At 29.6% G+C, this 26,794-nt stretch overlaps 2 protein-coding genes across 6 annotated transcripts in view; both read right to left on the minus strand.

Annotated features, from left to right (window-relative positions):
- Positions 1-3,976: 3,976 nt before the first annotated feature.
- Positions 3,977-16,774, minus strand: LOC126737670 (outer dense fiber protein 3). 5 transcript variants are annotated; one of them, XM_050442662.1, is made up of 11 exons: positions 16,615-16,774; positions 9,706-9,820; positions 8,588-8,716; positions 8,354-8,530; positions 6,904-6,996; positions 6,657-6,761; positions 6,406-6,513; positions 6,205-6,312; positions 5,960-6,067; positions 4,887-5,128; positions 3,977-4,444 (listed from the first exon to the last, which is right to left on the minus strand). In XM_050442662.1, the coding sequence occupies exons 2-11, from the start codon at positions 9,812-9,814 to the stop codon at positions 4,376-4,378; spliced, it is 1,248 nt and encodes a 415-aa protein (XP_050298619.1). In that variant the 5' UTR covers positions 9,815-9,820; positions 16,615-16,774; the 3' UTR covers positions 3,977-4,375. The 5 variants fall into 5 exon arrangements, with proteins under 5 accessions (XP_050298619.1, XP_050298620.1, XP_050298621.1 ...); XM_050442663.1 differs by lacking the exon at positions 6,904-6,996; XM_050442664.1 differs by lacking the exon at positions 5,960-6,067.
- Positions 16,775-25,038: 8,264 nt separating this feature from the next.
- The window catches only part of LOC126737727 (uncharacterized), a 58,361-nt gene continuing 56,605 nt past the window's right edge, over positions 25,039-26,794 (minus strand). The window contains exon 9 of the transcript XR_007661090.1: positions 25,039-25,798. The gene's annotated coding sequence lies outside the window, so the exon portion shown is untranslated. The remainder of the gene's footprint in view (positions 25,799-26,794) is intronic.

The raw sequence follows: 26,794 nt of genomic DNA on the forward strand, positions 1-26,794 counted from the left end.
TCTTCTATGCTTTGGCACAGATTTTCTATTTACTTTTGCTCTTACTCGAAGTAGCATTGCTTTGTCGGACAATATGTCTTGAAGCTATTATTCCAACCCTTTATTCCAGCTTTCCATCTGATGTTCTCGAATAAAATAATGCTATTTCTTCTTTGTCTATACTTCCAACTCCTGGCCATCTCACCTCGCTTATTTCCATTATGTCGATATTCATTTTCATCATTTCTTGGATAGCATATCAAAATATACAGGGTGGAGCATCGAAAACGAAACAGAGGCATTTACTGACAAATCTTAAATAGAAAGACGATCGAGTGATTTTTATTTTAAAGGTTTTTCAATTCCCTTTATAATAATGATTTATATACTTCAATTCAGTAGTTTTGGAAATTTATTAATTTAAAGCTTAAATAAAACTAATAAAAGTTTAAAAATGAAGAATAAATTGACCCGTTAGGCAAGTAAATATTTGATTTTGCTCAAAACGTTGCCACACATTTCGCAATATTTGAGGAGTCATTTGAAGGCACTCATTAAACATTCTTTGCCGAAAATCTTCTAACGACATTGTCTGAGTAGCATAGATTTTACTTGCTGAGAAGAAATCTAAAGGTAATAAATCTGGCGATCTTGGAGGTCATTCAATGGCACCTCTTATACCAATCCATCGATCAGGAAACGTTTGTGATAAATATTGTTGAGCACGTAATGTGGACTATCCTTTTGAAACATCAACCTGTGGCGGTTAATGCAGGATCTATCTGTGGTGGTTAATATAGGATCCAAATACATTTCACCGGTCAAATTTCCAGGCAAGAAAAAGGGACCAACTAAATGATCGCCAAAAATACCAGCCTAAACATTTAATTTTTGTGGCTGCTGTTTATGTACTTCATGATAAATTCTGGGATTAGAATCGAACCAATATCGGCAGTTATGAGGATTTACTACGTGAGTTGAGAAAAAGGAACATTCGTCGGAAAAGTAAGTGTTGAATCGGAGTTCCTTTAGAATCCGTTGGATACCACGTCGAGTAACATCACCTACATTATCCAATACCTCCATAAACTTGCCCTAAAATTTGTAATCCTAAAATTCTAATTCCTTGTGAGATTTTCAATGTTGGGTTTTTTTATTGGCATCCAGGTTCCCGAAAGTTTGCTACAAGTTCTAGAACATATTTTCGATGCGCGTTACTGTTTTCATGTCGTTCATTAAATATTTGTGCTGTTCTATTAGCGTACTGATTATTTCCGAAACATATTTCGATAATTTCAACCCTTTCTGCCATAAAATATATCATGGTTAATTTATATACAAAGCGTTAAAAGGTATTTTAGCAACAAAGTTTGGTCAAATCAACCGCAAACTATGTACTAAATTCCGTACTAAGCACACTAAAAGCTCCAATCGCTATTTCCAACAACAAAATAATAATAAAATCCATGGGCATAGTGAAGAAAAGCACATATTAAGTAAATAATTTTACTAAAGGTTTTTCTGAAAAGAATACAATATGAACCTATTAAAGTCCACTTAAATATTTAAATCAATTAATCTCCAAAACTACTAAATTGAAGTACATAAATTTTCACTATTATAAAGGGAATTGAAAGACCTTTGAAATAAGGTATCACTTAACCTTTCTTTCTATTTAAGCTTTCAGGGGTGGTATCACCTACTCCTTGATTTTTTACCAAATCTGTGCCTCCCTAGGAAATAAAATCGATGGATATGATTTTTTTTAAAGAAAACTGAACTGCCAGTAAATGCCTCCGTTTAGTTTTCGATGCGCTACCCTGTATATAAACACATATCTATAACCTTATCCTTATCTTAAATAGGTAGATCTTTTTCACGTAGATCACTTTTGATCTCATATTATTAATACAGGGTACGGCAGTGGAATGTGATGTTTTTCGCTACACTGTAGTAATTATAGAAATTTTGTTGTAAAAAGGAGTCAAAATCTGAAAAATAATACTCATTGAATGGATTTTACTATTTTTTGGAAATTACAGATTTTAAATGTCGTCCGTTATTTTTTACTCCATTCATTTTTCAATATTTTTTCAAAAGAGCATAACGATGCTTCGAAGTCCTCCATCAATTCTTATTATCTCCTCAGTTATATTGTTCAAAAACAGAACAGACCAGAAAAAAAACGGTATTTTCTGGTCTGGTCGCACCTCTAAATTATATACCTACCAAAGAAAAAAAAACTAAATTGCAGTGAAAGTCCCAGATGATGCAGCAATTAAAGCCAACAGTTTCCGGTGATTAGATCAAACCTGTGTGTATGTTATTTCTTTATGTTTATGTGCTTAAACATTTTTTATCTTTAGGCTAGCAAAGCAAGTTTGCCAAACTGCCATATGGGCAAATATATTATAACACTTGGTTTTTTTATCTGAGAACGTGAGAAATATATTGATATGCGGTTTATGGTCTCAACATGCATTTCAGTAAAATCGATAAGGACTGAATGATTTATTATTATTTTTTTGCTATGACATTTTGTCACAATACTTTTCACACTTTATTAAACTTTAAGAAAAACTTAAGGGTTCTTGTATGTCATATAGTTCTATCATATCATATATTCTATAGTTTCAAATATTAATTTTTGCTTACCCATTGAAGTAAATTAATAAGTTTTATTTATGATTAAATAATATTTTATTATATTAATTATTTTATATCTTAGTGTATTTTAGAGATATTGGAATTTTTATGTGTACACTTAAGGCTGCTAAAATTTAATGAAGAAGTCTTTTTTTTGGAGATGGAATTTCATTAAACACATTCTCTAGGGTTTATAGGGCTTTATATTAAAGCCGTACGTGATGCCAAAAATATGATTATGTAGATGTTAGTAGAAATAAAATTTAATCAACTTAAATTTCAAATGGTATATAAAAGATATTAATAATATTTTAAATAAAAACGATCGATTTATTATCTTTATATCTTTAATCGTTTAATTTTTTTCTAATATATTTATAATTTACTGTTCATCTTTCTTTTAGAATACTCTAATAAACTTGTATATTTTTGTTTACATTTGTTTCCTTTTTAGATACTAAATCTCCAAAATTATTTTAATTTTACACAAAAAATAACAATCTAACAGTAACAATTAAAAGTAGCATTTATCGTGTAAAATTAATTACCAACACTTCCACAGACGTACATACAATATATCAAACTGACGTAATACTCTATTATCAAAAGATAATATAAGGTCTGCAGATAGTTTTAGATAAGACAAACTCTACTATATATTCTTTTTCACAGTCTATACAGATTTGAGGTGGTACCGCTCAAGTATCGATGTAGTATTGGGTCTTTTTTCAGCAGTTGATGTCTTTTGCTTTATTGCCCAGTCACAATATGTACTTTTTGCATATTTTACAGAGTATATCTTCCTAACGCGTGAATTTTATTATATTTTATTAAATTTTCTTAAAAAGTTTTTTTTCAAAGAAAAGGCAATTTTTCTTAGGCGTCTAGAGAGTATTTATGCTTTAGATTACAGGAGAACGGTTTAGCGGCAAATGCAAACATACATTGGATTTAAATCAAATGCAATGCAACCATAATAAATTAGATACACGAAATTGAAGCACGGCGAATATATTAGAACTTCTCTCTTATTCCGTAATCATCGCTGTGACGCAAACGGGCACATTGCACGCCATCTCTGGAGATACACGAGAGTTTCGAGAATCTTCCGAAACGCCTCCGCCGCCGCCAGGAGGCGGAATATTGGCGCGATTTTTAAATAGTAGTAACTAAATATAGTATAAATAAATATTTCTGGTAGTCTTAAGTAATCTTGTTTAGTGTGTACGTGTAAAATAAATCAGTTGACTATTTTTGTGCATCGAGAATTTGAAATCACACCTTAACGAACGGTAAAAACGGAAAATATGCATATAATACTTAACTGATAAAGGACTAACAACGATAGCTATTATGTTTTACACAATTTATTTAAACCAAACATTAAAACAATGGTATAGAAATATATATAAATTATTAATATGTAAGAAAAATATTAACATTGAATAAACACAGGCATATTTTAATATTACAAAGCAACTGTTGATTAAAGCCCCACAGGAACTTGATTTTTTTTAAATAATAATCGTAATAATATTTTTATTGAATCAAAAGTTTCAACTAGGCAAACTGAACAGCTTGTTAGAAGCAATGTACGGGTTACTATATCTATACATTACGCGTTATTTAATGCTTAAAACATGTTTTTTTACAATGTACCAACTTATAAAAGAAAAAAAAAATCTGCGTCTACAATTAATAGAGATGGCAAAAGACGGCAGTCGGATCGTATTTAAAGTTCGACAAGTTTTCAGTAGTGGTCGGCATAAGGAGAGTGTCTAATTCCAAAACTATGTGCTGGCGGATATTCTAGCACAACCTAAAATGTGAACAACTTATTAATTTTTATCATTATTTTAGTATATTAACAATAAATGAAAACTAGGTTATAACAGTGTGAAAAAAAAACACAATACAGAGTCAAATTCTTTGACAGTTCTTATACATTTAGCTTATTTTAAGTGACATAAACGATAAGCATGCAAAAGAAACTAACCTGGTATGAAGCACCTTCTACCAAAATTAGTAACATTGAAATGGATGGTTAATGGGTTAACGAGTATTTCTAATAGAGCTAGTTAGTTAAAAGAGAAGATAAGTTTTATCTTTCTGTATAAACATGTTATACGATCCCAAATATGGAGAATGCCGTATACCAAATGAATGACTGGGGGCATGCCTTAAGTGATTTACTACCTGAAATAAAATTTAATTAAACCCAAAATCCTAAAGATCTTAAGCTTTTAGATGATTATCCGTACCTTTTCTGGAGAATATACTCCGGGTCCAGGGATAGTATCATCTTTGGGAATGTTTGTTCTACCGCTGATGGTGTAAGCGGGCGAGTGAGTTTTGTAGTGCTCAGGGTCTACGTTATTATACTGTCCCGGTCCTGGATTCTTTACTCTTTCATCTACAGGATCTTTGTTTCTACCAGATATCGTATATGCTGGAGATCCTTTTTTGTCTCCCACCACAGAGGGAATGTTGTATACGTTGGGCGCTAAAAATAAATGACATACCTTGATTGAAATTTGTTAATATTGGAGATATATATAATATTAGTAATGCGACACTTTCACAATCCGAAGTAATTAATCCAGTATCAATACATTGAGTTTGAGATGAAGGACATGTAAAAGGATGGAATGTAAAGGGACTAGTGTAAAAATTGTATGATGTGCCTATTGCGCTTATTCTACTGGTAACCTCTAAGTGAGTACAAAATATAAATGAATCGAAATCAAATTCAACTGTCGAGAATATAGGTGTCTTAAGAACCTTTCACTCAATCGCCATGACTAATGATAACTTAATTAATTAATATTGGTTTTAAAATTAAAACATGTCAAGATCAAGTTATTTTATCATGGAGTTTAATGCTTATTTCAGCTTTATAAGATGATTAGGATTAAGGGAAGAGAGCATATAAAAATGAACTGTCATAGAACTGATTATACTTTGGAATATACTAGAATCCATGAGGATTGAATCTGAATAAATTAGAGCTAATTAGAGGAAGCTAAAAAACTATTTCGGCGAGAATGCAATAGAGAATGATCTGGAAATGCTAATTCCAAAGGTGAATTAAGTGATTCTCTATTGGGAGGTAAATAATAAAAGCTACAAATTATATTTTCAGTAAACATTTCCAATAAAATGTGAAAACATTGACAGGAAGACAAATTCACTTTTTCGACATTGAGTAGAAATGAATTAGCCTATCGAGCATTATATACATTTTGCCCTAAGAAGCATTATTGTAAATCAAAATACTATTCAAAGATTTATACAAAACCATCACCAAAAGCAATAAAAAACAAATGTTAAATACCAGGAGTGTCAGCTGGTTTCTCTGTATTCAATTTCGCACCAAAACTATACTTTGGGGTATGCTCAAGGAGAACTGAATCAGCTTTTTGAACGTTATATACATTGGGACCTAACAAAGTTAGAAACGTAAATAAGTTAACAGTCATTATTACTTAATTAATTCAAAAGATATTTTAATACTGAGAGTAACAGTAATTCTTAATCTTTAATTTAACCATCACCCAAAAGGAAGTCAGTATTCAATACCGGGGGTATCGGCAGGTTTCTCCGTATTAAGTTTAGCTCCAAAACTGTATTTTGGTGTATGTTCAAGCAGAAGAGAATCGGCCTTCTGAACGTTATATACATTAGGTCCTAGTAAAGAGAGAGACAAAATATTCTGGCTTTTTGTAATTACTTTAAATTAACCAACACCCAAGCAATAGAGAAATGAATAATGTTTTATACCGGGAGTATCAATGGGTTTCTCCGTATTTAGTTTTGCCCCAAAGCTATATTTGGGTGTATGATCGAGCATAATAGAGTCAGCTTTTTCGATGTTATATACATTTGGGCCTAGTGTAGGAAGAAAAGAAAAAAAATACATATAATGTCTAGATATATACAATTATACATTTATAAAATGAAATAAAACTAATTACCCTCCACCAAATTATATAAAATAATACCTAATTGAGTCATATAAAAAATAAACGTACCAGGAGTTTCCATAGGTTTTGCCGCATTTAGTTTAGCCCCGAAACTATATTTTGGAGTATGCTCGAGAACCGAATCAGCTTTTTCAACGTTATATACATTTGGTGCTATAAAGGAAATAATAAAGTGCTACACAAAAAACAAATAAACAAAAAGAAAGTACGTGTTAGAAGGAAATAAGAAACTAAAAATGAGAACATTGAAAATATACAGAAAAAGAATAAAGCAATAAATAAAATAAAAACTAACCAGGTGTATCAGATACCCTACAAATTGGTGTTCTTCGTCCAAACGAGTACCTGTGGCTACCAGTGCGCACAAACGGTTTATAAGCGTTAGGAGCTGTGTTAAATAATTAATAGGTTTAGGTTAGTATCCTGGACCTTAAATATATTAAAATTGCAAATTAAAAGTATTAAATTTACAATTATAGTTAAAATTGACGTTTAAAATTCTTTTATATAAGGGCCTATTTACGAGCCTCTTAACATACTTATATCATCATACCTTTATGTATTATAAATGAATATCGATAGTCTTAGTTAATCAATTAGAAGCAATTATAAATATTAATCTAGAAAGAATTTAGCCTGGACGGAGTCTTTGTGACTAGGGCAAGTGTCATACTATAATTATACTTTTTGTTATTTTTAGATGTGCTTCTTCTTTATAGCTTCTGTATTGGCGATTTGCTTAATGTGTCTTCTCTTTACCATTTATATATTTTGTAATTTTTTTTAAACGTGGATTGTTTTTATTTTACCTTGTCTAGTAAGGAGAGATTTATTGCACTAAAAAGTAAATAAAAGGAGGGACTCATTAGGAAATATTTTTTATTAGAAATTATTTAGCTAAAGGATAACCCAATATGTCATTTAAAATAAAAACCTCTGAAGCTCTTCTGGCTTAGACCTATACCATATCTTCAATTTATTTGTCTGTATAACCATTTATTTTATTGATAATAAAGATGAATAACAAATTCTTTTCTTCATCACAAATCTTTGTAGCTTATCTCTTAAAAATTCATAGCATAGACATTATAGTACTATAATACAGTAGTCAGCTGCTTTATTTCTTAAAGCTCCAAGGTTTATGAAGGATTAAAATAAAAGTTCTGTTATATTTCTTTCAATAATTTACAGTTTTATTTCTCAATCAGTTTTTACTTGCTTGGTTAAACGCATAAATCGTATGACTTATTTATAATATTTTCTAGTCTTGAATAGTTTTACATTAAGCTTCTCTTTATCTTATTCTTCATATTTTTTTAAACCAACTGTTCACTGTGATTCATATAATTCATAAAGCACATTTAATCCAGATTCAGAAGAACATACTTAATCAGGAAGGGAAGAACGTATAAAAAATATATTGTTTGTTCGCGCAATACATCAAGAATAAAGTACATTTTTGGAAAATAGGATAACTGAATTACTTTGTAGAAGATACGGAAAGTATTTGAGGCATATCTATATATCTAAGTAGATCATAAATTACCCTAAACTTCCCTTAACATGCAGCAACAGAATGTATAAGTTCAAGTTTTGCATAAAAATTAATTGCTTCATGTCAAGGTAGCATAATATGTCAGTAGAGTTAAAATCTAATATGGTCAATGTTTTAAATCTACAGTGTATCAAACACTAATTATTTAGATGTCTTAATTTTTTTTTAATCTGCTACAATTTTTTTTTACCTGGAGTATCAGTAGGTTTCCCAACATTAGTCTTAAGACCAAAGGTATATTTAGGGGAATTGTCATGAATCACTTTTTCAGCCTTATCGGGATTGTAATCACCAGGAGCAGGGAAGTTCTCTGGCTTTGGTTCCTTTGGTCTACTATGAAGGCTTAGGGCCGGTGGATTATCTTTTCCTAGAAAATACGTATTATGGATATTAAATTAACTTCAAGCGAAATATTTTGAAATACCCTTTGCACTTAAGCCAGTTACGTTGTACTGTCCAGGACCTGGCCCAACGCTTTCCAATTTATTATTAGCCTTAGCTCCAAAAGTAAAGGCCGGAGCACTGCCGGTTTTTGCTTCTAACGGCTTCTTACCTACACAGAAAATATTATTTCTTGTTAATGTTACATAACGTTCAATCATTCAGATTAATTTGTAATAAATACACTATATTATTCATTGCCATCAACAACATCAAAGATTTTTTTATATTCTAAAATTACATATGCAGTAAGCAACGCCTATGCATATAAAAGAAGGTTATTCTTAATGAAATGTATGCAGTCTAGATCTAATCAGCGAGTTAAACTAGGAAATTATTCTCGATGGGCGTAAAATCCTATCGACATCATATTGGCCGATAGATTATGATAATAATACTAGGAATAGTAGGCGAAATAAAGTGAGTTCTACTAGTTTAAGGTACATAAAATGCTGAATGATGAGAATAATCATGAGAAAATAATAAGTGTATGAATTGAAAATGCTCTATATGCAAGATTTAGATACAAAGTTAAATTTGAAGGAAAAGGATCTACACGAGATTCTAATTCTCCAGATTTCTATAGACATGTTTAAAAATATCCAGTCAACTAGACCTTTTTTAGAAAAATTAAATGATGGATACTGATTGCAAGTTTCTGTGCATCAGTTAACACTGAAGAAACACAGATCCCAGAAGTACTAGGAGAAAGATTGTGGAAAAATGTAAAAAGAATCGAAAAAAAACATTTAATTTTTTCCGGAAATACTCCTATGTTCTGGTTTTCAGTGGGATCCATCAATGTTTAATAATTCGCTGGATATTCCGTCCATTCCTGAACTAAATTCGGTTTAGTCTTGCTACATACAAAGTTATTCCTTTTCAGACTGTCATAAGGTTCTAATTACATCTAATTACCCATTGGTATGGGCTTTGTTTTTGCCACTCATTTTCCCTTCTTTGAACCCTTTTGGATGTTCTTGTCTTTTCTGACACCTTGTTATATTGTTGAACTTTTCTTTATAGATTTTTTTAAAAATAAATTATTATATCTCAATTCCTGAGTGACAAAAATTAACGTTAAAATAGTTAAATTCTCACCAATATAAGATGGTAAAGAAACACACGCTGGTCCTGGACTATTGTATTCAGCAGCGATCGGCCCACGCCTCTTGGTTGGAGTCCACGGCCTTTGAGTCATACCACCCATGATGATCTGCAATAAGTTTCGTTTTTAATTTGATACACTCTATAAGAACTGACCCGATACCTATTTATAGCGGACCCACAAATTATAATCAAGCATTACCCTTAAATGGCGTTCAAACCTGAACAACATTTTATATATGGGTACAGAAAGGTGTTGTTGATGGCCAGATGTCAGCCATGCACGTGTATGTAAATAATATTTATGCAAATAGAAATTATTTTTTAATGTTTTAATTTAAAATTGTATTTAAATTGGTAGACTGAAGCATAATTTTCTGGTTCCCTTGTCATACCTTATCCATCTCAAATTTAATGATTCTATAACATAAAAAAATCTTGGATCATTATAAAATTGGCTTTTTTGGACTGCCGTTAATATATAGGTGACTTCAATCCGTCTAATACAATCAACCGAGCATGGAAACGTGGATTGTCTAGGAAGGATGCATCGCGAAACTTATAGTTTCAAGCTATGGTTCCAAGTAAGAAACTGATTAGAGAAGAAATTGAATATCAAAGATCCTCAGTATATTTCTGTTATTCTATTTGAGACCATATGGACTGTGATTTTTGACATCAATCAACAATTGGACAATAATTATTGTTTATGGTCACTCTGTTCAAAAACTAGTAACTTTCATGACTTTCCGCAACATGGCAATAATCTTTTACTTCAGGTAACCAATTTTCAATAACAAATTATTCAAAACAAGGTATAGTTCTAGTTAAATATTAGTGAAATGCTTCAGCTGCATTTAGTCAAAAGAATTTTACTAGAAGTGCTATCAGACTAGACATTTTGAATATTCATTAAGATCAAGTCAGAAAAAATCTGATAATGATTATCAATGTAATGTTTGTTCTTGGTAAAATTAATTGCAAGTTTATAGCAAAATTTATTTATAATTCCAATGGTATAAAATAATTAATTTAATCCGAAAAAACTAATAATATTTAAAGGGAAAACTTAGAATCAATATATTTATTTAAAAGATCAATAATTTGTTAATATATTTAAAAAATTGTTAAATTATTAGACAAGTTACAAATTTTTGCTATTTGAACGAGGAAGTCAAAGATGAGATTCTCTCTCTTCTAAGATTTTTCTTTACTAGTATTTACTATCAATCATGTTCCAGGAACCTCATTTCCTAGATCAAGAACAAGAATCCCTGAGCAAATTGCCTGATAGGTTTTCATATAGGAATGTTTGCAATATCCTTAACAGAACCCTCTTCAATCAGTCACTATCAATCGGCTATTATATTATCGGCAGGAGACGAAATGCAGTCTAATATCTCTTTATTACTGGATTGTTTATTGACCAAAGTACTTAGTTATGACTGTAGATATTTAAGTTGATTAGCCTTTGGTACGGTTCATTGTCTGTTTATTAAAAAATTGTTCATTTGGTTTACTTTGATTGGCAAAGATTCAGGCATTAAAACACATTTATAGTCATTACCTAATATGCAATGAAGAACTAAGAAAACAACAAACATTTTCCTGTCTTGCAAAATGCACTGTTATAAATCAATTCACTTTGCAAGTCAAGAAAACGCTCAGAAAGTCGATGATCTAGTAAATCTGAAAAGTGCATAATTTTCAGGTTTCATTTTTATTGAACATTTAACGTAAATGAATACTTCTAGACCATTTATATCAGCGAGCAGGAGAAATTTACATATCCTAAGTTATAACTGGAGTATTATAGTTTAGTATATAAGGAGCTGTATTTAAAAGATGTGTGAAAATTTCATGTGCATTATGAGCAAGACTCCTAATTTGTAGAAAAATTAAATAATCCGAGGAATTTCATAAATGCATTCATTATTTCTAGATACAGAATATCTAAGTCAAAAAAATTTAAGTAGCTTTCATCTCTATGTTGAAACCAATAAATAACTGCTCTAAGCAGAATTCTGTTGGTTTCTATCTGTATTAAAAAAATTGCCAGTATTTATATCTAAAATTTCTTTGCAAGGTTTCTTCTCAAAAATATTTCTTAATATTCCAGTTTTGGGTCCTTCAATGATATTATACTCCTGAATAGACCGGATTATAAAGTTCATATAAGATCTGTGATTGCTTTCATTATCTTGTTGATCAGAATCAAAAGGTGTAAAATGGCATCGATTATCTCGTCATAACAAATCAGTTATCATAATATATTAAATATTTCTATTCATGGCTTATGTCTGAATCATCAGCTGAATTGGTAGTAAATAGCCTTCATGGATTCCGCGAATAAATTAAATGTGGAACAGCTGTAAAAAGGAAACAATTTACAAACGCTCAAAACCAAAACATGAATTTTACTGTAAAAATTAATTAGAGTTCCTTTATTACTTGGACTTTAAAAAAAATGCAATAAAAAAACTCCATTACTTTCTTTGCTTGAACAGACAAAAGCCACTTAGATAAAAATATTTCGCAAATAAAATCAATTGGAGCCAACTCCGTCCAGGGTAATTTCTCTTTGGCGAATTCAAACTCGATTTATGACAGTGCCTGGCACCGAAGGAATCTAAACGGCTTTGAGGTCGCCTATAAAGTATCGTTTGAGTAGATTCCTGAACGAGATATTGATTACCGGAGGTATTTCGTGCAAATTTAATAACTACGACCCTTTATGCAAGAATATCGCGATAAATACGAACTAGAATCAATGAATCAATAAATATTTTTGTTGCATAATTGTTTTCATTGTCATTTTGAAAAAAAAAATAATGAGCAGTATGACTGATATTGAATGAGTTTTTAACAAGTTAACACAATATTTACTGAAATTATTATGTGACTTATGTATACAGCAATGTTATTATATTTTAACTGGTTATATTTAACCTTGTATTTCAATTATTTAATATTTATAAGCGTAATGTAATTTTTACCAAAATATTTTGGAATATGACCTAACCAGTTTTAAAAAATACAATATTGTCATTTATAAAAGAACCGGTTTATTTACCTCTTCCACTATTATATACCATCACCGGTAATTATTGCTGGTAAATAAATCGCTAGACATTGTTGCCTCATTTATTTATTTTTTTTAATGTTCATTGGAATTCTATTTTTAGAAATGACTGTGTATACAGTATATGTAATTATTCCAGTAAGTTAAGTTATCTGCAATAATGAAATAATTATAATTGTTATATAAGTGTTTTTTATAAATTTGGTGAATTTTGTACATTTACACTTTTCTACAGCTTTTGAGTATCATCGTCTGCATATTTAGAAGCTTCGATCATGATTGCTAACTCAAATATAGTCTATTTTGACATTTTAAATTCTACATTAATTCAAAAAAAGATTGTCAAGTTTGCCTTAACACAAAATTTGATTATTCAAATGTGCAATATTTAAAAAATGTATACTACAGCACACTGCATCTGGTTATGATTTTAAAGTTAAAATTTCGAGCCTAAAAAATCCTACACCTTAATTTTCTTCTCAAAATAATTTTGCTCCTAATTGGTTCAGTTAACCATTGATAAAACGAAATCCATTATCAACTTTATCACCCTATTTAATGCCATTTACTCATTTTCACTACTAAACTCATTTTTTTTTAAAGAATCTGATTCACAATTCACCACTCAGCATTATTTCTCGCATAGCTCATATAATAATCATGCAAATTATATCCAATAATTTTTCTAAAGTAGGTCAATGAGGCCATTGCCATTACAAAACAACCAATATTTAAAAATATCAAAAATAAGTATAATAGTTTTTTAATTGATTTCATATGGCTATAGGTATTATCTTATGATAAACAATTCTTTTACACTCTTTTACTACCAAAACCTAGATTAACGAAATTTGCACATTGGACAAATCTTTAATACGTAAAATATTTAAAAAAAAATAGGTGAATGTGCAGTAGTTTGAATTACATATGCCTACATGTTCGTTAGTTTTAGAGTAAGATAAAACTAGACGAGAATCTTTCCTAATTTCAGGTTTCAAAAACAAATTCGTGCTAAACATTTAAAGGTTCGATGTTTCTTATTAAAAAATGACTTACTCGACAATCATAATTACTCCAAAGCCATTATTAACGAATTTAAAATACAGGAAATAGTGAACTAATCATAATTACTTTTCTTCTAAGAGATTTACAGGTGATAAGTCTAAAAAAATAGTTCATTAAAATATATGGAACAGTCTTAATGAATTTCTAATTTTTATCAGATAACCATGTAAATAACCTAAATTTTCTAGTAGACTCTCTACCATTTACATTTTCTTGGACTTCCTATTTTACAAATTTTTATCAAGGAAATTTCTGCATGTAATTTCCCTTGTTTCTTAAAAAGTACAGCGGTTCAATATAATTTAGATTTGTTATTAATCCATTTTTTAAAAGCGTGAATGGTGAAATATTTATCACTCGTTTGACTGTAAGAGTTGAATCAATGTTTGTCGAGTGGAAATATGATTATTATTGGAAGTTTTATCTGATATCTATTCAGAAGGTCCTGTAGTTCTGTGGGACTATGATGAGCTTCACCCTCTTTCACTTTTTCTGGATATAAAGACCACTTGGACTATATGTTGGGTTATCTGGTTCTATTTAATTTCTTAATATAACCTGGTATCACAACATTTTAGAGGAAGTTTGTTGCAGACAATGCAGGCACTATGCTGTTCCATTTTTTGGGGCTGTGTCTTATATTTGTTATGTTATTTTATGACCTAAGTAGTAATTAAGAAGTGCCTATAATTGACCTGAACCTAACATCGCTTTATTTGGGCCTACCAATTAGGATTGCCACTACTATAATTAGAAATTTCTCCAAATTGTGATGTGAGTTTTACTAAAGGCAGAGGAGTTACTGGGGTACAAAAAAGCATTTTTTTTTCGGTGTAACACTGATTATATATTTTTTTTACGGTATACACTGGCACAAAAGGGCAAAACCTCTGGTACTCGATTGTCACAAGTAGTGCATCATCATGGCTTGTGTCATTGTTTCTTACTCTCTCTTTCTGACTTTTCTTAATATATGCATTTCTACTATTGTTAAGATGCTTATCCAAAATTGCCTTTCATGATTTTGAATCATTTGAACCATTCTAATTCGTTTATTACAAGGTTGAAAAAAAGCAAGCTGATGTTATCGTACTGTTTTATTTTCATGTTAATATGCCTTTTTTGTTTCATGGTTTACTTTTATTTGTTGTGTTACCTGTATTAACAGTACAATACACAATTTTTGTGTATACTTTGAAATAAAAGAAATTAAATAAAGACATGCCTAATAGTTATGTTTAATCAAAACAGAAATATTTCTTGGAATATCAGACATTTAATTTAAAACAATTTTATTTTTCTTAATAATACAAAATGTCAAATAGCAGGGTCAGTAGCATATCCCAGATAACATAGGACATGCCAGAAACATACCATTTATGACCAAATGTTTCGGACATTTAACGTACATCAATCATTTAGCGTTGATTTTTGGAAAGCATTGCTGGTATGATCCTCATACGATGTTCTAGAAACATTTTACTAATTCATTCTTGCATCCATGTGAAAGTTTTAGCTGTCATAAAAGAAAAAAATATATTATTTGACATCAACATATATAATATGCAGTAAATATATAATTTCAAATATCCAGTTTAATAGTCTTCTAAAAATTATAAATAAAAATATAATGTACATAGTGCCACTTTACCACAACATTTCGTTTAAATCTCTACAAATATTTTGCAAAATTATCCCAAAATTAGCTAAATTATGTATTTAAATTAACCGCCATAGATATGACATAGTTATCTTTTAATTATTGGTTAAAAACTAAAAGACGCCAGATTTACGTTGGCAGCACTAGCTGCAGTGACTCCATGAACCGTCGCAAGTGGCGTTTTTGTAAATGTGATGCGAACAACGTGGTGCAAACGTGTTATGATACTTTTGATGCGGCTTAATATTAGAAGAATATAGAAGACAAAATATAGAATAGAAGTATTAATTTATTGTTTAATAGTTCAGATTTCAACATTATTATTTCCTGTCGTTTAATTTCCTCGTTTGTTAATGAAATTAGTTGAAGTAGTTATAAGGGCTTAAAATTCGACTATCGCTTCTGCAGGTAGGTCACACTTTTTTATACCCCTAGTATGTATAAAATATATTTAATACTTTCAACCAAATATTGATTTTTATTTTAATAAGATCTAGATCAAAAGTATTGCAATAAATGTTTTAAATAAAATATTTGTGGTATATTTCCACTGCAGACATATCATGTACTAAAGACATACATACGACATCGAAAAATCCCACATATTTTTTGAACATCGGATCTATAAGGAAATAGAGCATGCTTCTATTGTCGCATGTTCCTTTGTTCCTAGCATTTTTCTTTGTTATTAGGGTTACTTACTTATATGCTAATCTAGTGATAAAAAAAATCTGAAACTAACAAATAATGTATTAAATGGAATTGAAATACGAGATTCATTAGGTACCTACTCTAAGTGCCTCGTTTAAATTATCTGTTTTTAAAATCTTGAAATAGATTTTGTTAAACCTAGTAGCGATTTATTGAAATAACATAAATTTCATTATAATAAGAAAAAGACATCGCTTCTTCAACTCACTTGACATTACTAATTGTACTTCGTTTCTTCTTAGATCAACAACACCTTTTTCCTATTTTAAATTAACCTAGGGAAGAAAATGTGTGGAAATATCCATGAATTTATATCTAGGCTTAATCTAATGTTAATTTCGATGGTAAATCTTTAGTTATAAAATAAAACTTCAATAGTACTTACTTAGTATTTTTAGTATGTAAATAAATATGGCGAGAAAATGGAAAACCACAGTACCGCACCACACCAAAACTTCGTAAGCGCGCTTTCGAAACTAATCCTTCGAATTCGTTTATTTCGCGGCTGAAAAGTTCGCGGATCCCCACCAAAAAGCGCGCAGACACCAGCCGCTTTGAGATCAGTAAAGGCCAACCTGTTGGGTATTCTTTTATGGGCATGAAATGGTTATTGCTCGACCTACTCTCGGTATTGTTATTGATAATAATACATATTTTTTAATTGTTTTAAAAAATGATACTTTATTTATGGTTCTTAATTATATAATAGGCCTATTATTGCCGAAAGGCCATTGGTTTGACGCTAAACTTTTCAGGTCAATTTAAGGTAAGCACTATAGAACAAATAAAGAAAATACCATTTTTGTTCTGCAGCAGCTGTTATGCACCTAGTATTGAAATAGTTTGTTTTGCAAATGATACAGCAATTATTATTGAGGAAAAATCTTAAAGGATACATAAATGTTGCAAAATATGCTCTAAAAATAAAAATATCGTTGATTTGAACTATTTAACAGCTCTATGCCAAAAAAAACTATTTAACAAATTTGGTTCTATATTCTATCAATCCTAAATGTTTTCAGCATTGAGACGTTCCCGTTTAAAAAGTAGCAACAACTTGCTTTCTTAAATATATTATCACACTTTTTGATTCTAAAATACAAGGAGGAAAAAATCACGGAATTTGGGAAAACGCTGAAATTGGTATCTTACGAAATTGTCCATGGATTATGTGTACTTACTTTGAAAATAACATTTGGTCAATTTTTTGTCAGGTATGAACTTTGTGTCGAATAAATATGAAAAAAAAAATTTGAAAAAATTTTTTTTTTCTAAAATTCTCATACGAATTTGGAAAAACACTCAAATAGGTATCTAACGAAATTATCCATGGATTGTGTGTACAAATTTTCAAAATGACATCTAGTCAATTTTTTGAGTTATGAATTTTGTGTCGAACAAATAGAACAAAAATTAATATTTTCAAAAAATATTTTTTTCTCAAATTCTCGTACGAATTTGGAAAAACACTAAAATAGGTATCATAGGAGGTCTCATACCAAAGAACGAACCATACGAGCAAAGAATGAATATTCAGAGATGAATGGTAAAGCACTAGGAAGAAGAGAGTTGGTTTTAGCATTTGGCATGGCATTTTCAGCTATATGATTTTTCCAAGTGTTATTTGTGAAACAACTGGAGATTGCTGTTAACATTTATAACTCACAGATCTATAATTTTGTAGGTGTATCATAGATCACTTCCAGAAGCAATGATGTGTAATTTTGCTTCAGTTCCAACTATTAGTTTAAAAATTTATTCATATGACCACTTGGAGCTTGTTTTCTCTTTGGCTAAAAATTTTTGGGATATATTATTGAGAGCATTTTTGATCCAGCATTATTTTATATATGGTGACGAGGCTTTTTTTAATCGATCTTCACTTGTCAAAAACTAGTTATTAGCATACATTAATACAAAAAAATGTTAAATCTTAATATTTTGTAATATTTAAAATGCTCACAACTTCGTCATTTTACTAAGAGTAGTTGAAATCTTATTGCAAGGATTCCTGACATCTAAAAGATTGGATTTTTTTAAGAAACTAAATAAAGAAAGATACTAGCTTGAGTTTAAGCCCTTACCAAATATTTTTCATTACTTAAAATGAAAAGTTAATTTATGAAGAAGCCCGGTAAGCCCCTTGGGGACTTTTAGGCTTTTTAATAGACTGCAAGGGATAAAATATTGCTTATTAATTAAATTTTCAACTTCAATTTTTAGGTAAAATTGCGTGGTATGATCTATATTTTTGCATACATTTTTTACAATAAATAAAACTTATAGTTGACTGATCTACCATAAATTTAAATTATTGTATTTTATTAAATGTGATCTATTATAGCATATTAATAGGAAACTTAATAAAATTATAACTTTTTAGTACATGTTTTAAAGACCATAACTAGTAAGATAATTAATTATTTGCTAACACGTGGCGCCGAGTATTTTTTTGTTCCCCATCGCCTTGAAAATTGCAATCCTGCCATAAGATAAAACGTCTCGTTAATTGAGATAATTATTAAATTACTGTAACCTGTCTACATTAGGAAATATCAATACGATTATAGTGTTTAATGTTTTAATAGGATTAACTGAACAAGAGTAATTGGCAGTGTGTGGGCATTAAATGCCCACGTAATACCTGCCAAAATAATTGGTTTATTTGGAACAAGTAAATTCAGGGTGGTGCCTGTTAAAATGAATATGCGAACATGACAGTTAATTGAAATAAAGTCGGATGAGATGAATTGTGGTTAGTATGGTACATTCTTGGAAATGTAAGATAATAAAAATTCAATATGGAAACCATTAAAAAAAAACAAATTCGATAATGATTTTAAAAAATCGATACATTGTAGCGTAAGTTGATTTACTAAACTTAATCACAGATTTTACAGTTTTTTTAAAATAAAGATCCTACAGGGTATATTTTCGAGTTCCTTTAGTTTTCTCAAGTGATATATGCAGGTTCCCAATTTTCCGGCAGCTGATCAATATAAGAATATTTTAGACAGTATGTATTATATGATAAAAGCATTAAATGAGATGGTCTTTGGATGATCTCAAAACACTTTCTCAATTTACATAGTAACAAGTATACGTTATAGTTGATAACTACTAAACGTGCAGTAGCACACCTAAAAATTTCTTATGTAACTAATACGGTGTGCTCAATACACTGCTCTGTGACCGAAGCAACGCATTTATGCTTCGGTCACAGAGCATGTAACTATATTGCCCATGAACTTTAAAACGTCCTTGATAAAAAGGCAAAAGATCAGTATAATGAGTCTTTATAAACAAGTTCAAAAATTTTTTCAAACATTCATATAAGTCAGTAACTTACACCATTCCTTCTCTTCTATTTACAAATTGGAATAATAATTTAAAAAAGGTTTTGTCACCTTACTACTTTTAAGAGGAGAGGGTTTTTGATTATTTATAGTTTGTTCCACATCGCTGAGAGATATGGGTTTTTAGTGCATATAAAGTATGTCACAACATATTTATTGCAAAACACCTTTTACTGCTTTATAAAATCAATTTTAATCTATGTTATTTAGAAGGTTTTAAAATAAAAACCTAAGGATTAATTTTATTTATTCTATGCTAAGTCATATTCAGGATTTTCATGATTTAAATAATCTGTAACATTCTGTACCTACTTATTCCAAATGCGAACTTAAACTTTTCAATACCATTCAACCGGATTTTTATTGAAACGATCAGAAGGGGGCGATTTGAAAAAAAGAATAGTGTGGGATTTAAATGAGTCATCTCGCGTTGGACAAGGTGAGGTCCACACTAAATATGGGACATCCACGGACATTTGCTGAAAATTTCTCTCGCTTTATAGTATGGGTATTTCTTTATTGTTCAATAATGTGCAATTATAAAGATATTTTCAATATGTTGTTTAAGGAATATCAGTTTTTTATTTAAATTTAGCATTTCCGAGATTTTAAGAAAGTGGGTTACTAGGCGCCGTAATCTTGATTACTTTAAATGGGTTTGGTTTTTTTTTTAAACAAATACAGTGAACACTCGTATATTAGTCGTAAAAATGTCAGTATCATAAACGTTTTAAGCACATTCTGAAGGTACGTTTCCTGACTTTCAATGACTGAGTTTTTATATAAATAAAAATTCTTTTATATGTTTAAATAAATAGCTATAATAGCTTATATTTTTTTATTTCACACAAAAAGCTTTTAGAATTATTTCAGAATTATTGACAAAATGTGCAAATAAATAGTACTTCACTAAAGCATTACTAACGTCCCTGTTATATTCAGATTTCGCTTCTTTGGTTTCAGTTGCTTTAGTTTTTTCTTTTCCTCTTTACTTTTTTTCATCTACTATTGCTATTTTTCTTTTAGCAATTTTAGCTTTAACTGTGAATTTGGTTTTTGTCTTTTGATGAGGGTCTTCAAGCTCAGTTTTGTAGGGTGACTCTATCATAATCGCTGTTTTTTCTCTTTTTCGTGATTACGGTTTTTTACTTGTATTTATCAGAGGGAGCGAAATGTTATCTTTGGAACTAACTAAACATAAACTAGTGTAACTTGTTGAAGTTCCTGGTTGTGGTTCGATATCTGGTCTTATTTCTTTTACTCTCGTCTTATCATAATTACTGGTTTCGGGTTCTGTTTCGACTGCCTCATCGGTGGTATTGAGTTTTATCTGCAAATTAGTTGTAGATATCGGCAGAAAATCCACATTGGTAAAAATATTTATGTCAACAGGACAATCTGATTTTAGATAAGTAGTACTGAACAAAGCTGTAATTTGATAGAATGTTACCTCTCTTCCTTGATTACTGCGAAACCATACTCTTACTTTTTCTTCGTAGCAGTCACTTAAGGGTTTCGTAAATGACACGTCTAAAGCCTGCAGTCGATATATACAGTGAAGCGGAAAACAAAGAAGTTTGACACTGTTTTCTATACCATCGTCTATGGAAGCTGTGTCCATCTAGTAAAAGGAGAACTGGAAAGCTGTTTGAGGCTCGAGAAAACTCAGCAAACTTTTTAAACCATCCTTGAAACGAGACCATACTTATCCATCCTTTATCGTTTAACTCAATTATTCGATTCACCTGGAACTATTCCATCTGATAATGCCTGCTCCATATGTTTTCGTTGAAATATCAGTATTGGCTGCATATAAGCATCTGCTGCTGAAAAACAAATTGCAGCTATAACAGTTTCTCCTCTTTCTCCTGATGTTAATGCACCAACTTGACGCTTTCCCCTCGACGTAATAATTTTTGAAGTATTTTCAGGATTAACCGTGACACCAGTTTCATCAATTTTTAGGATTGACTGTGACACCAGTGTAACGTGGTGCTTTTCAACAGTCTCTCTTAACAGTTTATAAAATTGTGAAATGGCTACCTCGTTAAAGTCCATTGTACGACCTGAAATATCGGGATCTGATGATCCGGATATCTGTTTTGCACCTGTTATAGTCTAGCTTTCATGTCTTTTAAATATGTGACTAATTCTTGTTCCTGTTCAGTGGTAATAACCTGTTTCTTGCTCCCGAATCATTTTGAGACAGAATATTTAGCATTACTTTGTTTTTTTTTATGCACTTATCGCTTAAATATTTTGGGGGAAACCAACACTTCTTACTGCTGGTAAATACCCCATCTCACCATTGACTACAGCATTAACTGCTAATTTCATATTTTCGGTACTACAGCTTTGCCTTTTGGACTCCCTTTTGTATTTACCCATTTGTAAATAATATACAATCTGTAAATAATAAAAAAATATTTTCTTACTAGAGAATAATAAAAGCTAAGGTAGTACAACCCCATTTTACCCTAAACCCAACTACCCCAGTTTGCCCAGTAATTTTAGGTTAAGTTTTCGTAATAGAAATAATAAAAAATATTAGGGAGAGGTCTACTCATGTCACAAAAAGGGAGAGTACAACAGTAAAATAAAAACATAAAAACTTTCCTATTCCTGAAAGACCAAATTATGCATACAGAAATAAGGATGGTTATTAAAATATGAAATCAACTACTTAAAAGTTTTAAAAATTAAACTGTTTCAAAACAAAATCTTATAAAAAATTCTGTTGTACTTTCGGTGAGTACATAGAAGACATTGACTTTCAACACGATCTCTTACTACTTGAAATATGTATTTTCACCGCATTTATTTACAACTGATAATTTATGTATGATTTAAATCTCGCGCGAATATTCGAACTTCACCAGCAGCGACGCGGCTCCTTGAATACTCGGCTGACCATTCCGGAAGATTCACTGACCTTCGAGACGACGTGCGGTGTGCCACTTGTGTCATTCCGGAATGACGGAGAATCAGCTGGTTTCTCAACGTGTACAATATCGTTACAATAAATTGAAACCCCCTTATTGCTTTATATTTTAAAACAAGTTTATAAAATTGAGATTTTATTACTTTAAGTATGTTTATTTTATTTGTATGAAACTTTTATTAAATAAAAAAATAACCCTTTTATTTATACATTAGTTTACGAGGCTCAGGATTAAAAGTTCCTTAACCTAAAGTTCCTTACAAGTTCTAACCCACTTTTTTTACAAATTTTATACGGAAAGTCTTATTTGTACAAATTATAGTTTCGTCTTTTAAAATGGCGGATAGGTATCATCGTAAAAAAATAGATCAAGTATATTAAAATATTTGAAGTCAAAATAAACTTTAAGACTAAAAAATAAAACAGCAGATATGTTTGGTGAAAATAGGGATATATAAATATGAAAATACGGATAGAAGATATAAGAAGTGTTACACCCAGAAGGAATAATTTCTTGTTCTTAATGTTTTGGCAAATTTGGTGAGTATATATGTATACGTCCAAAGTACATACATAGATATAAATATATAAAAATAACATTTTAACTTAACTTGAAGGATGGATACCATCCAATAAGGAAACCATATTAATGTACTCAGAAAAAAATATGAAAAAACTTTCAACACAATAAGCAGATTGTAGCAAACTAAAGTAGAAAACAAAAAACGAATCAAAGATTCTAATTTTTACGTCCTTTATTTTGTTGTAAAATTTTCAAAAGTTTTAATTTTTATTTTATAAACTATAATTTATTTAATAGTTATTATCCCATATTTTAATGACATGACAGTAATAAACTTACAGCTAAATATTTAGGTGCAAACCATGCAATATAAAATAATTTAGAATATTTGGGTATTGTTTATTTCTCTTAAACAGTTTTTTAATTTTAAGCTAATGCTTTTTTTGTTCACTTTATAGATTTCTTTTTTCTCACTTTATAGTTTGATTTGAAGTTTCTTATATAACGTGCAATAAAAGATATAAAATTGTAAAAAATTTATACAAATAACACACATTTCTGCTTAACATTCGAATATTTGAATATAACTTGGTGGTTTTATTTGGTGCTTGCATTCAGAAATAAAACAGCATTTTTACTATCGTTTTATTTAAAATTCTCAGTTTCATTGATCTACATTCAGGAATCTTGTAACCCTAGAATTTGAATCAAACAATTAACCATTTTATTTATTTATACATTATATTACGTTTTTAACGGTCTGAAGTCAAACACTATGTGAAAACCAATAAGAGGCTCAGGATAAATTTTATTTGGCACCTCAAACAATAAAAATTACGAAAAAACATGTTTTTAATAATATTTTCAAAATATAAGTTGTTTCACTTCAGGCCAACCGCGTAGTAATAACCGGTATGAAAATAGTGATCTATTGTATATAAATTAAATATAAATATAATTCTAACCTTACTAACATACGAATAAAAAGTAACCGAAAAGGTGTTTAAGACAATGTAACTTCTAGAAGTAGTACTGGTAGTAACAATATTTCTGCGCATAGAGTTAGAAAAGTAAAAAAAATAATTCTTTAGGAAATATACATTTGTATCCTACCCTGTATTTAAGAATTTACACATTTAACAAGTTCTATTTTGACACACATTATTAATTTTTTTTTTGCATTTACCCGTTTCAAAATTCGTTTAAATTTCTAAAATTCTAACTTACGTTTTATTGTTTAAAAGTTAAGCAATTTTAAAAATAAAATACTACTACAGTAAGGCGGAAAGCTAATCTGTGTATCAGACAATATGCCTTACTTTACTTAAAAATTTAAGAGAATATTTGCTTAACTTTTAAATAAACATTGTACTACACAAGAAGACTCTATTTAATGTATTTTCTAAGAAAGTTACATATACCTTATATCCTAAAACAGATCAACAAATTTAATATATGGCTTAATAAATACATTTAATCTAATTTTCTAAGTAATTATCATCTACTATTTATAAATATTTATTCGATATATGGCATTAAATTGACAAATAACAATGGTAAACTCTTAGAAAGACTTATGTGACGCAAGAAGAGATTTTGGATGAATAAGTATATTGATTCGTTAGTCAAAGATTAAATAAAATATTGAACGTCGATCTTAAGAATATTGATCAACCAATCACTAGCAAATGTCAATCAAATGAATCAACAACATTTCAAAATTAAATCAACCATTTGATCTAAATATAAAAATAGATATAAAATAAGGTATGTATATTTAGGAAAACCTGTGAATGTGACAACATTTAATTATTTTGTAAAAAGTGGAATAAAAGGAAAAATGCTCAAAATACTATTTAAATTGTGAAAAAATGCCATACACGTACATTGACATGTAATCGTTGATTTTAATAAAATTAGTCAAGAAAATATTTAATGTGTCAGGTTGACCGTTAAAGTTGACTTATAAACTTGACATTCAGAGACCACTTTTGTTTGATTTGTGTGTGTTTTTTTTTAATTTATCATTTTATCATTTAAAATAAATTTTCGATTTAGAAGTGATTTAAAGATTTTAAATTATCGGAAATATTTTGATATTTAGAAACATTTTGTAATTTTTTTGATTTTATGACATCTTTCATTGGTTTTATAAATTGTTAACCGCCATAGCATACTTTTATAATTTCATCTAGTATACTGCAAATATTATATATGAGATACCTAGGAAGTTAAGATTTCCAATCTGGTTTGATATGCAGCTTAAAAAAATATGACTAATAAGACAATTTCTTTGATGGTTAATTTCCAAAATGCATTTTTCATATCAATTTACATGAACCAGGCCAATATATAAACTCATATCACTATCTATCGACTTATTTATCAAATGTGTCACTTACAGAATCACAATACAAAATACACTTTGACTAAATGTTGGTTTGTTACATTAAAGAATATTTATTTACACAATAACTTAATGGACTTTTTAGCACTTCATCAGTTATTACTAATTCTGAGAATGACTGTGTTTACATACTGATTTTGTCAAGGCATTCGACAAAATCAATAGTAAACTGTGGTATTGGTAGTCCCTTGTAATACTGAAAAGAAGCGGCTTTTTTATATCTGTTGTAGCTTCTGACAATTTTCCACCTCTTTCTTTCAACCTGTTTTCAACATTGTTAATATACAAATCCTTTGCTATGGCTAATTTCTGCTGTACGGTGCAGACGGACATCAGTAAATTCTGCAAATGGTGTGGTTTCAATTAGATCATTCCAAACATTAAGTGAATATTAATTTGAAAGAGATGAAAAGAGAAATATTAACGATAATAGAAATTAAAAAATATATTTTTAAGCGGTTTTATTTTTCACTTTGTGTTATCGGTTATTTTATTTGTCAAATATTTCTATGTAAAAACTAGAAGTTTTTATATCGATTACTGGAGTTTTGGTCAATTCGATAATCAATTTTTTTCCTCTGAAATTCATGAGCAGGAATTAAGCAAAATTATGAAAAGACAATTTCTTTAAGGAAAAAATTAAAAACTAGAAATATACGTTTTAAATTCATAAAAACTATTTCACATAAATTATTGTATTAAAAATCAAAACAACACAAATGTCTTCAATCAACATAGTTAATTCAAATCAATTGTCTAATTCAATTGCGAAATATGAATTAAACCTCCAAACATACACATCGGCGGTTACAACGAAAAACATTTTAATTTAAAAAATTAATTTATTTTAGTTGAATTAAGTTGAAGCTGATACTGATACCCACATACGTAGAAGTTAAATTCTATAGTTCATTTAATCTAATTTATTATTAGAAAACAACAAAGTATTCAGGAAAAGAAAATATTTATTAATTAAGACATTTGCTACACAACTAAATACACAGACATCGCATTTTTGTATTTGAATTAACATAAAATTGTCTTTTTTAATGATATATTAAGCTGAAATAAGTATTTAGCTAAGGCTTACGGACAATTACTATTAAAATTAAAAGCAATGATGTATATACTGAAATCCCAAAAAATAAATATAGTCCACTGCTTACGGCTCCCAATTTGATTTTTTTGATTAATGTAACACATCACTATTTTTTATACATTTTTGCTTTAATTTACACACATTTTAGCTTTACATAATACAGCTTAATAATCTCAACCTATATAACATTTTCTGATATATTTCATCCTAATAGAATTTATTTCTGTTACAGTAAGAGA

This window comes from Anthonomus grandis, chromosome 6 (genome assembly GCF_022605725.1).
Source record: "Anthonomus grandis grandis chromosome 6, icAntGran1.3, whole genome shotgun sequence".
Lineage (NCBI taxonomy): Eukaryota > Metazoa > Arthropoda > Insecta > Coleoptera > Curculionidae > Anthonomus > Anthonomus grandis.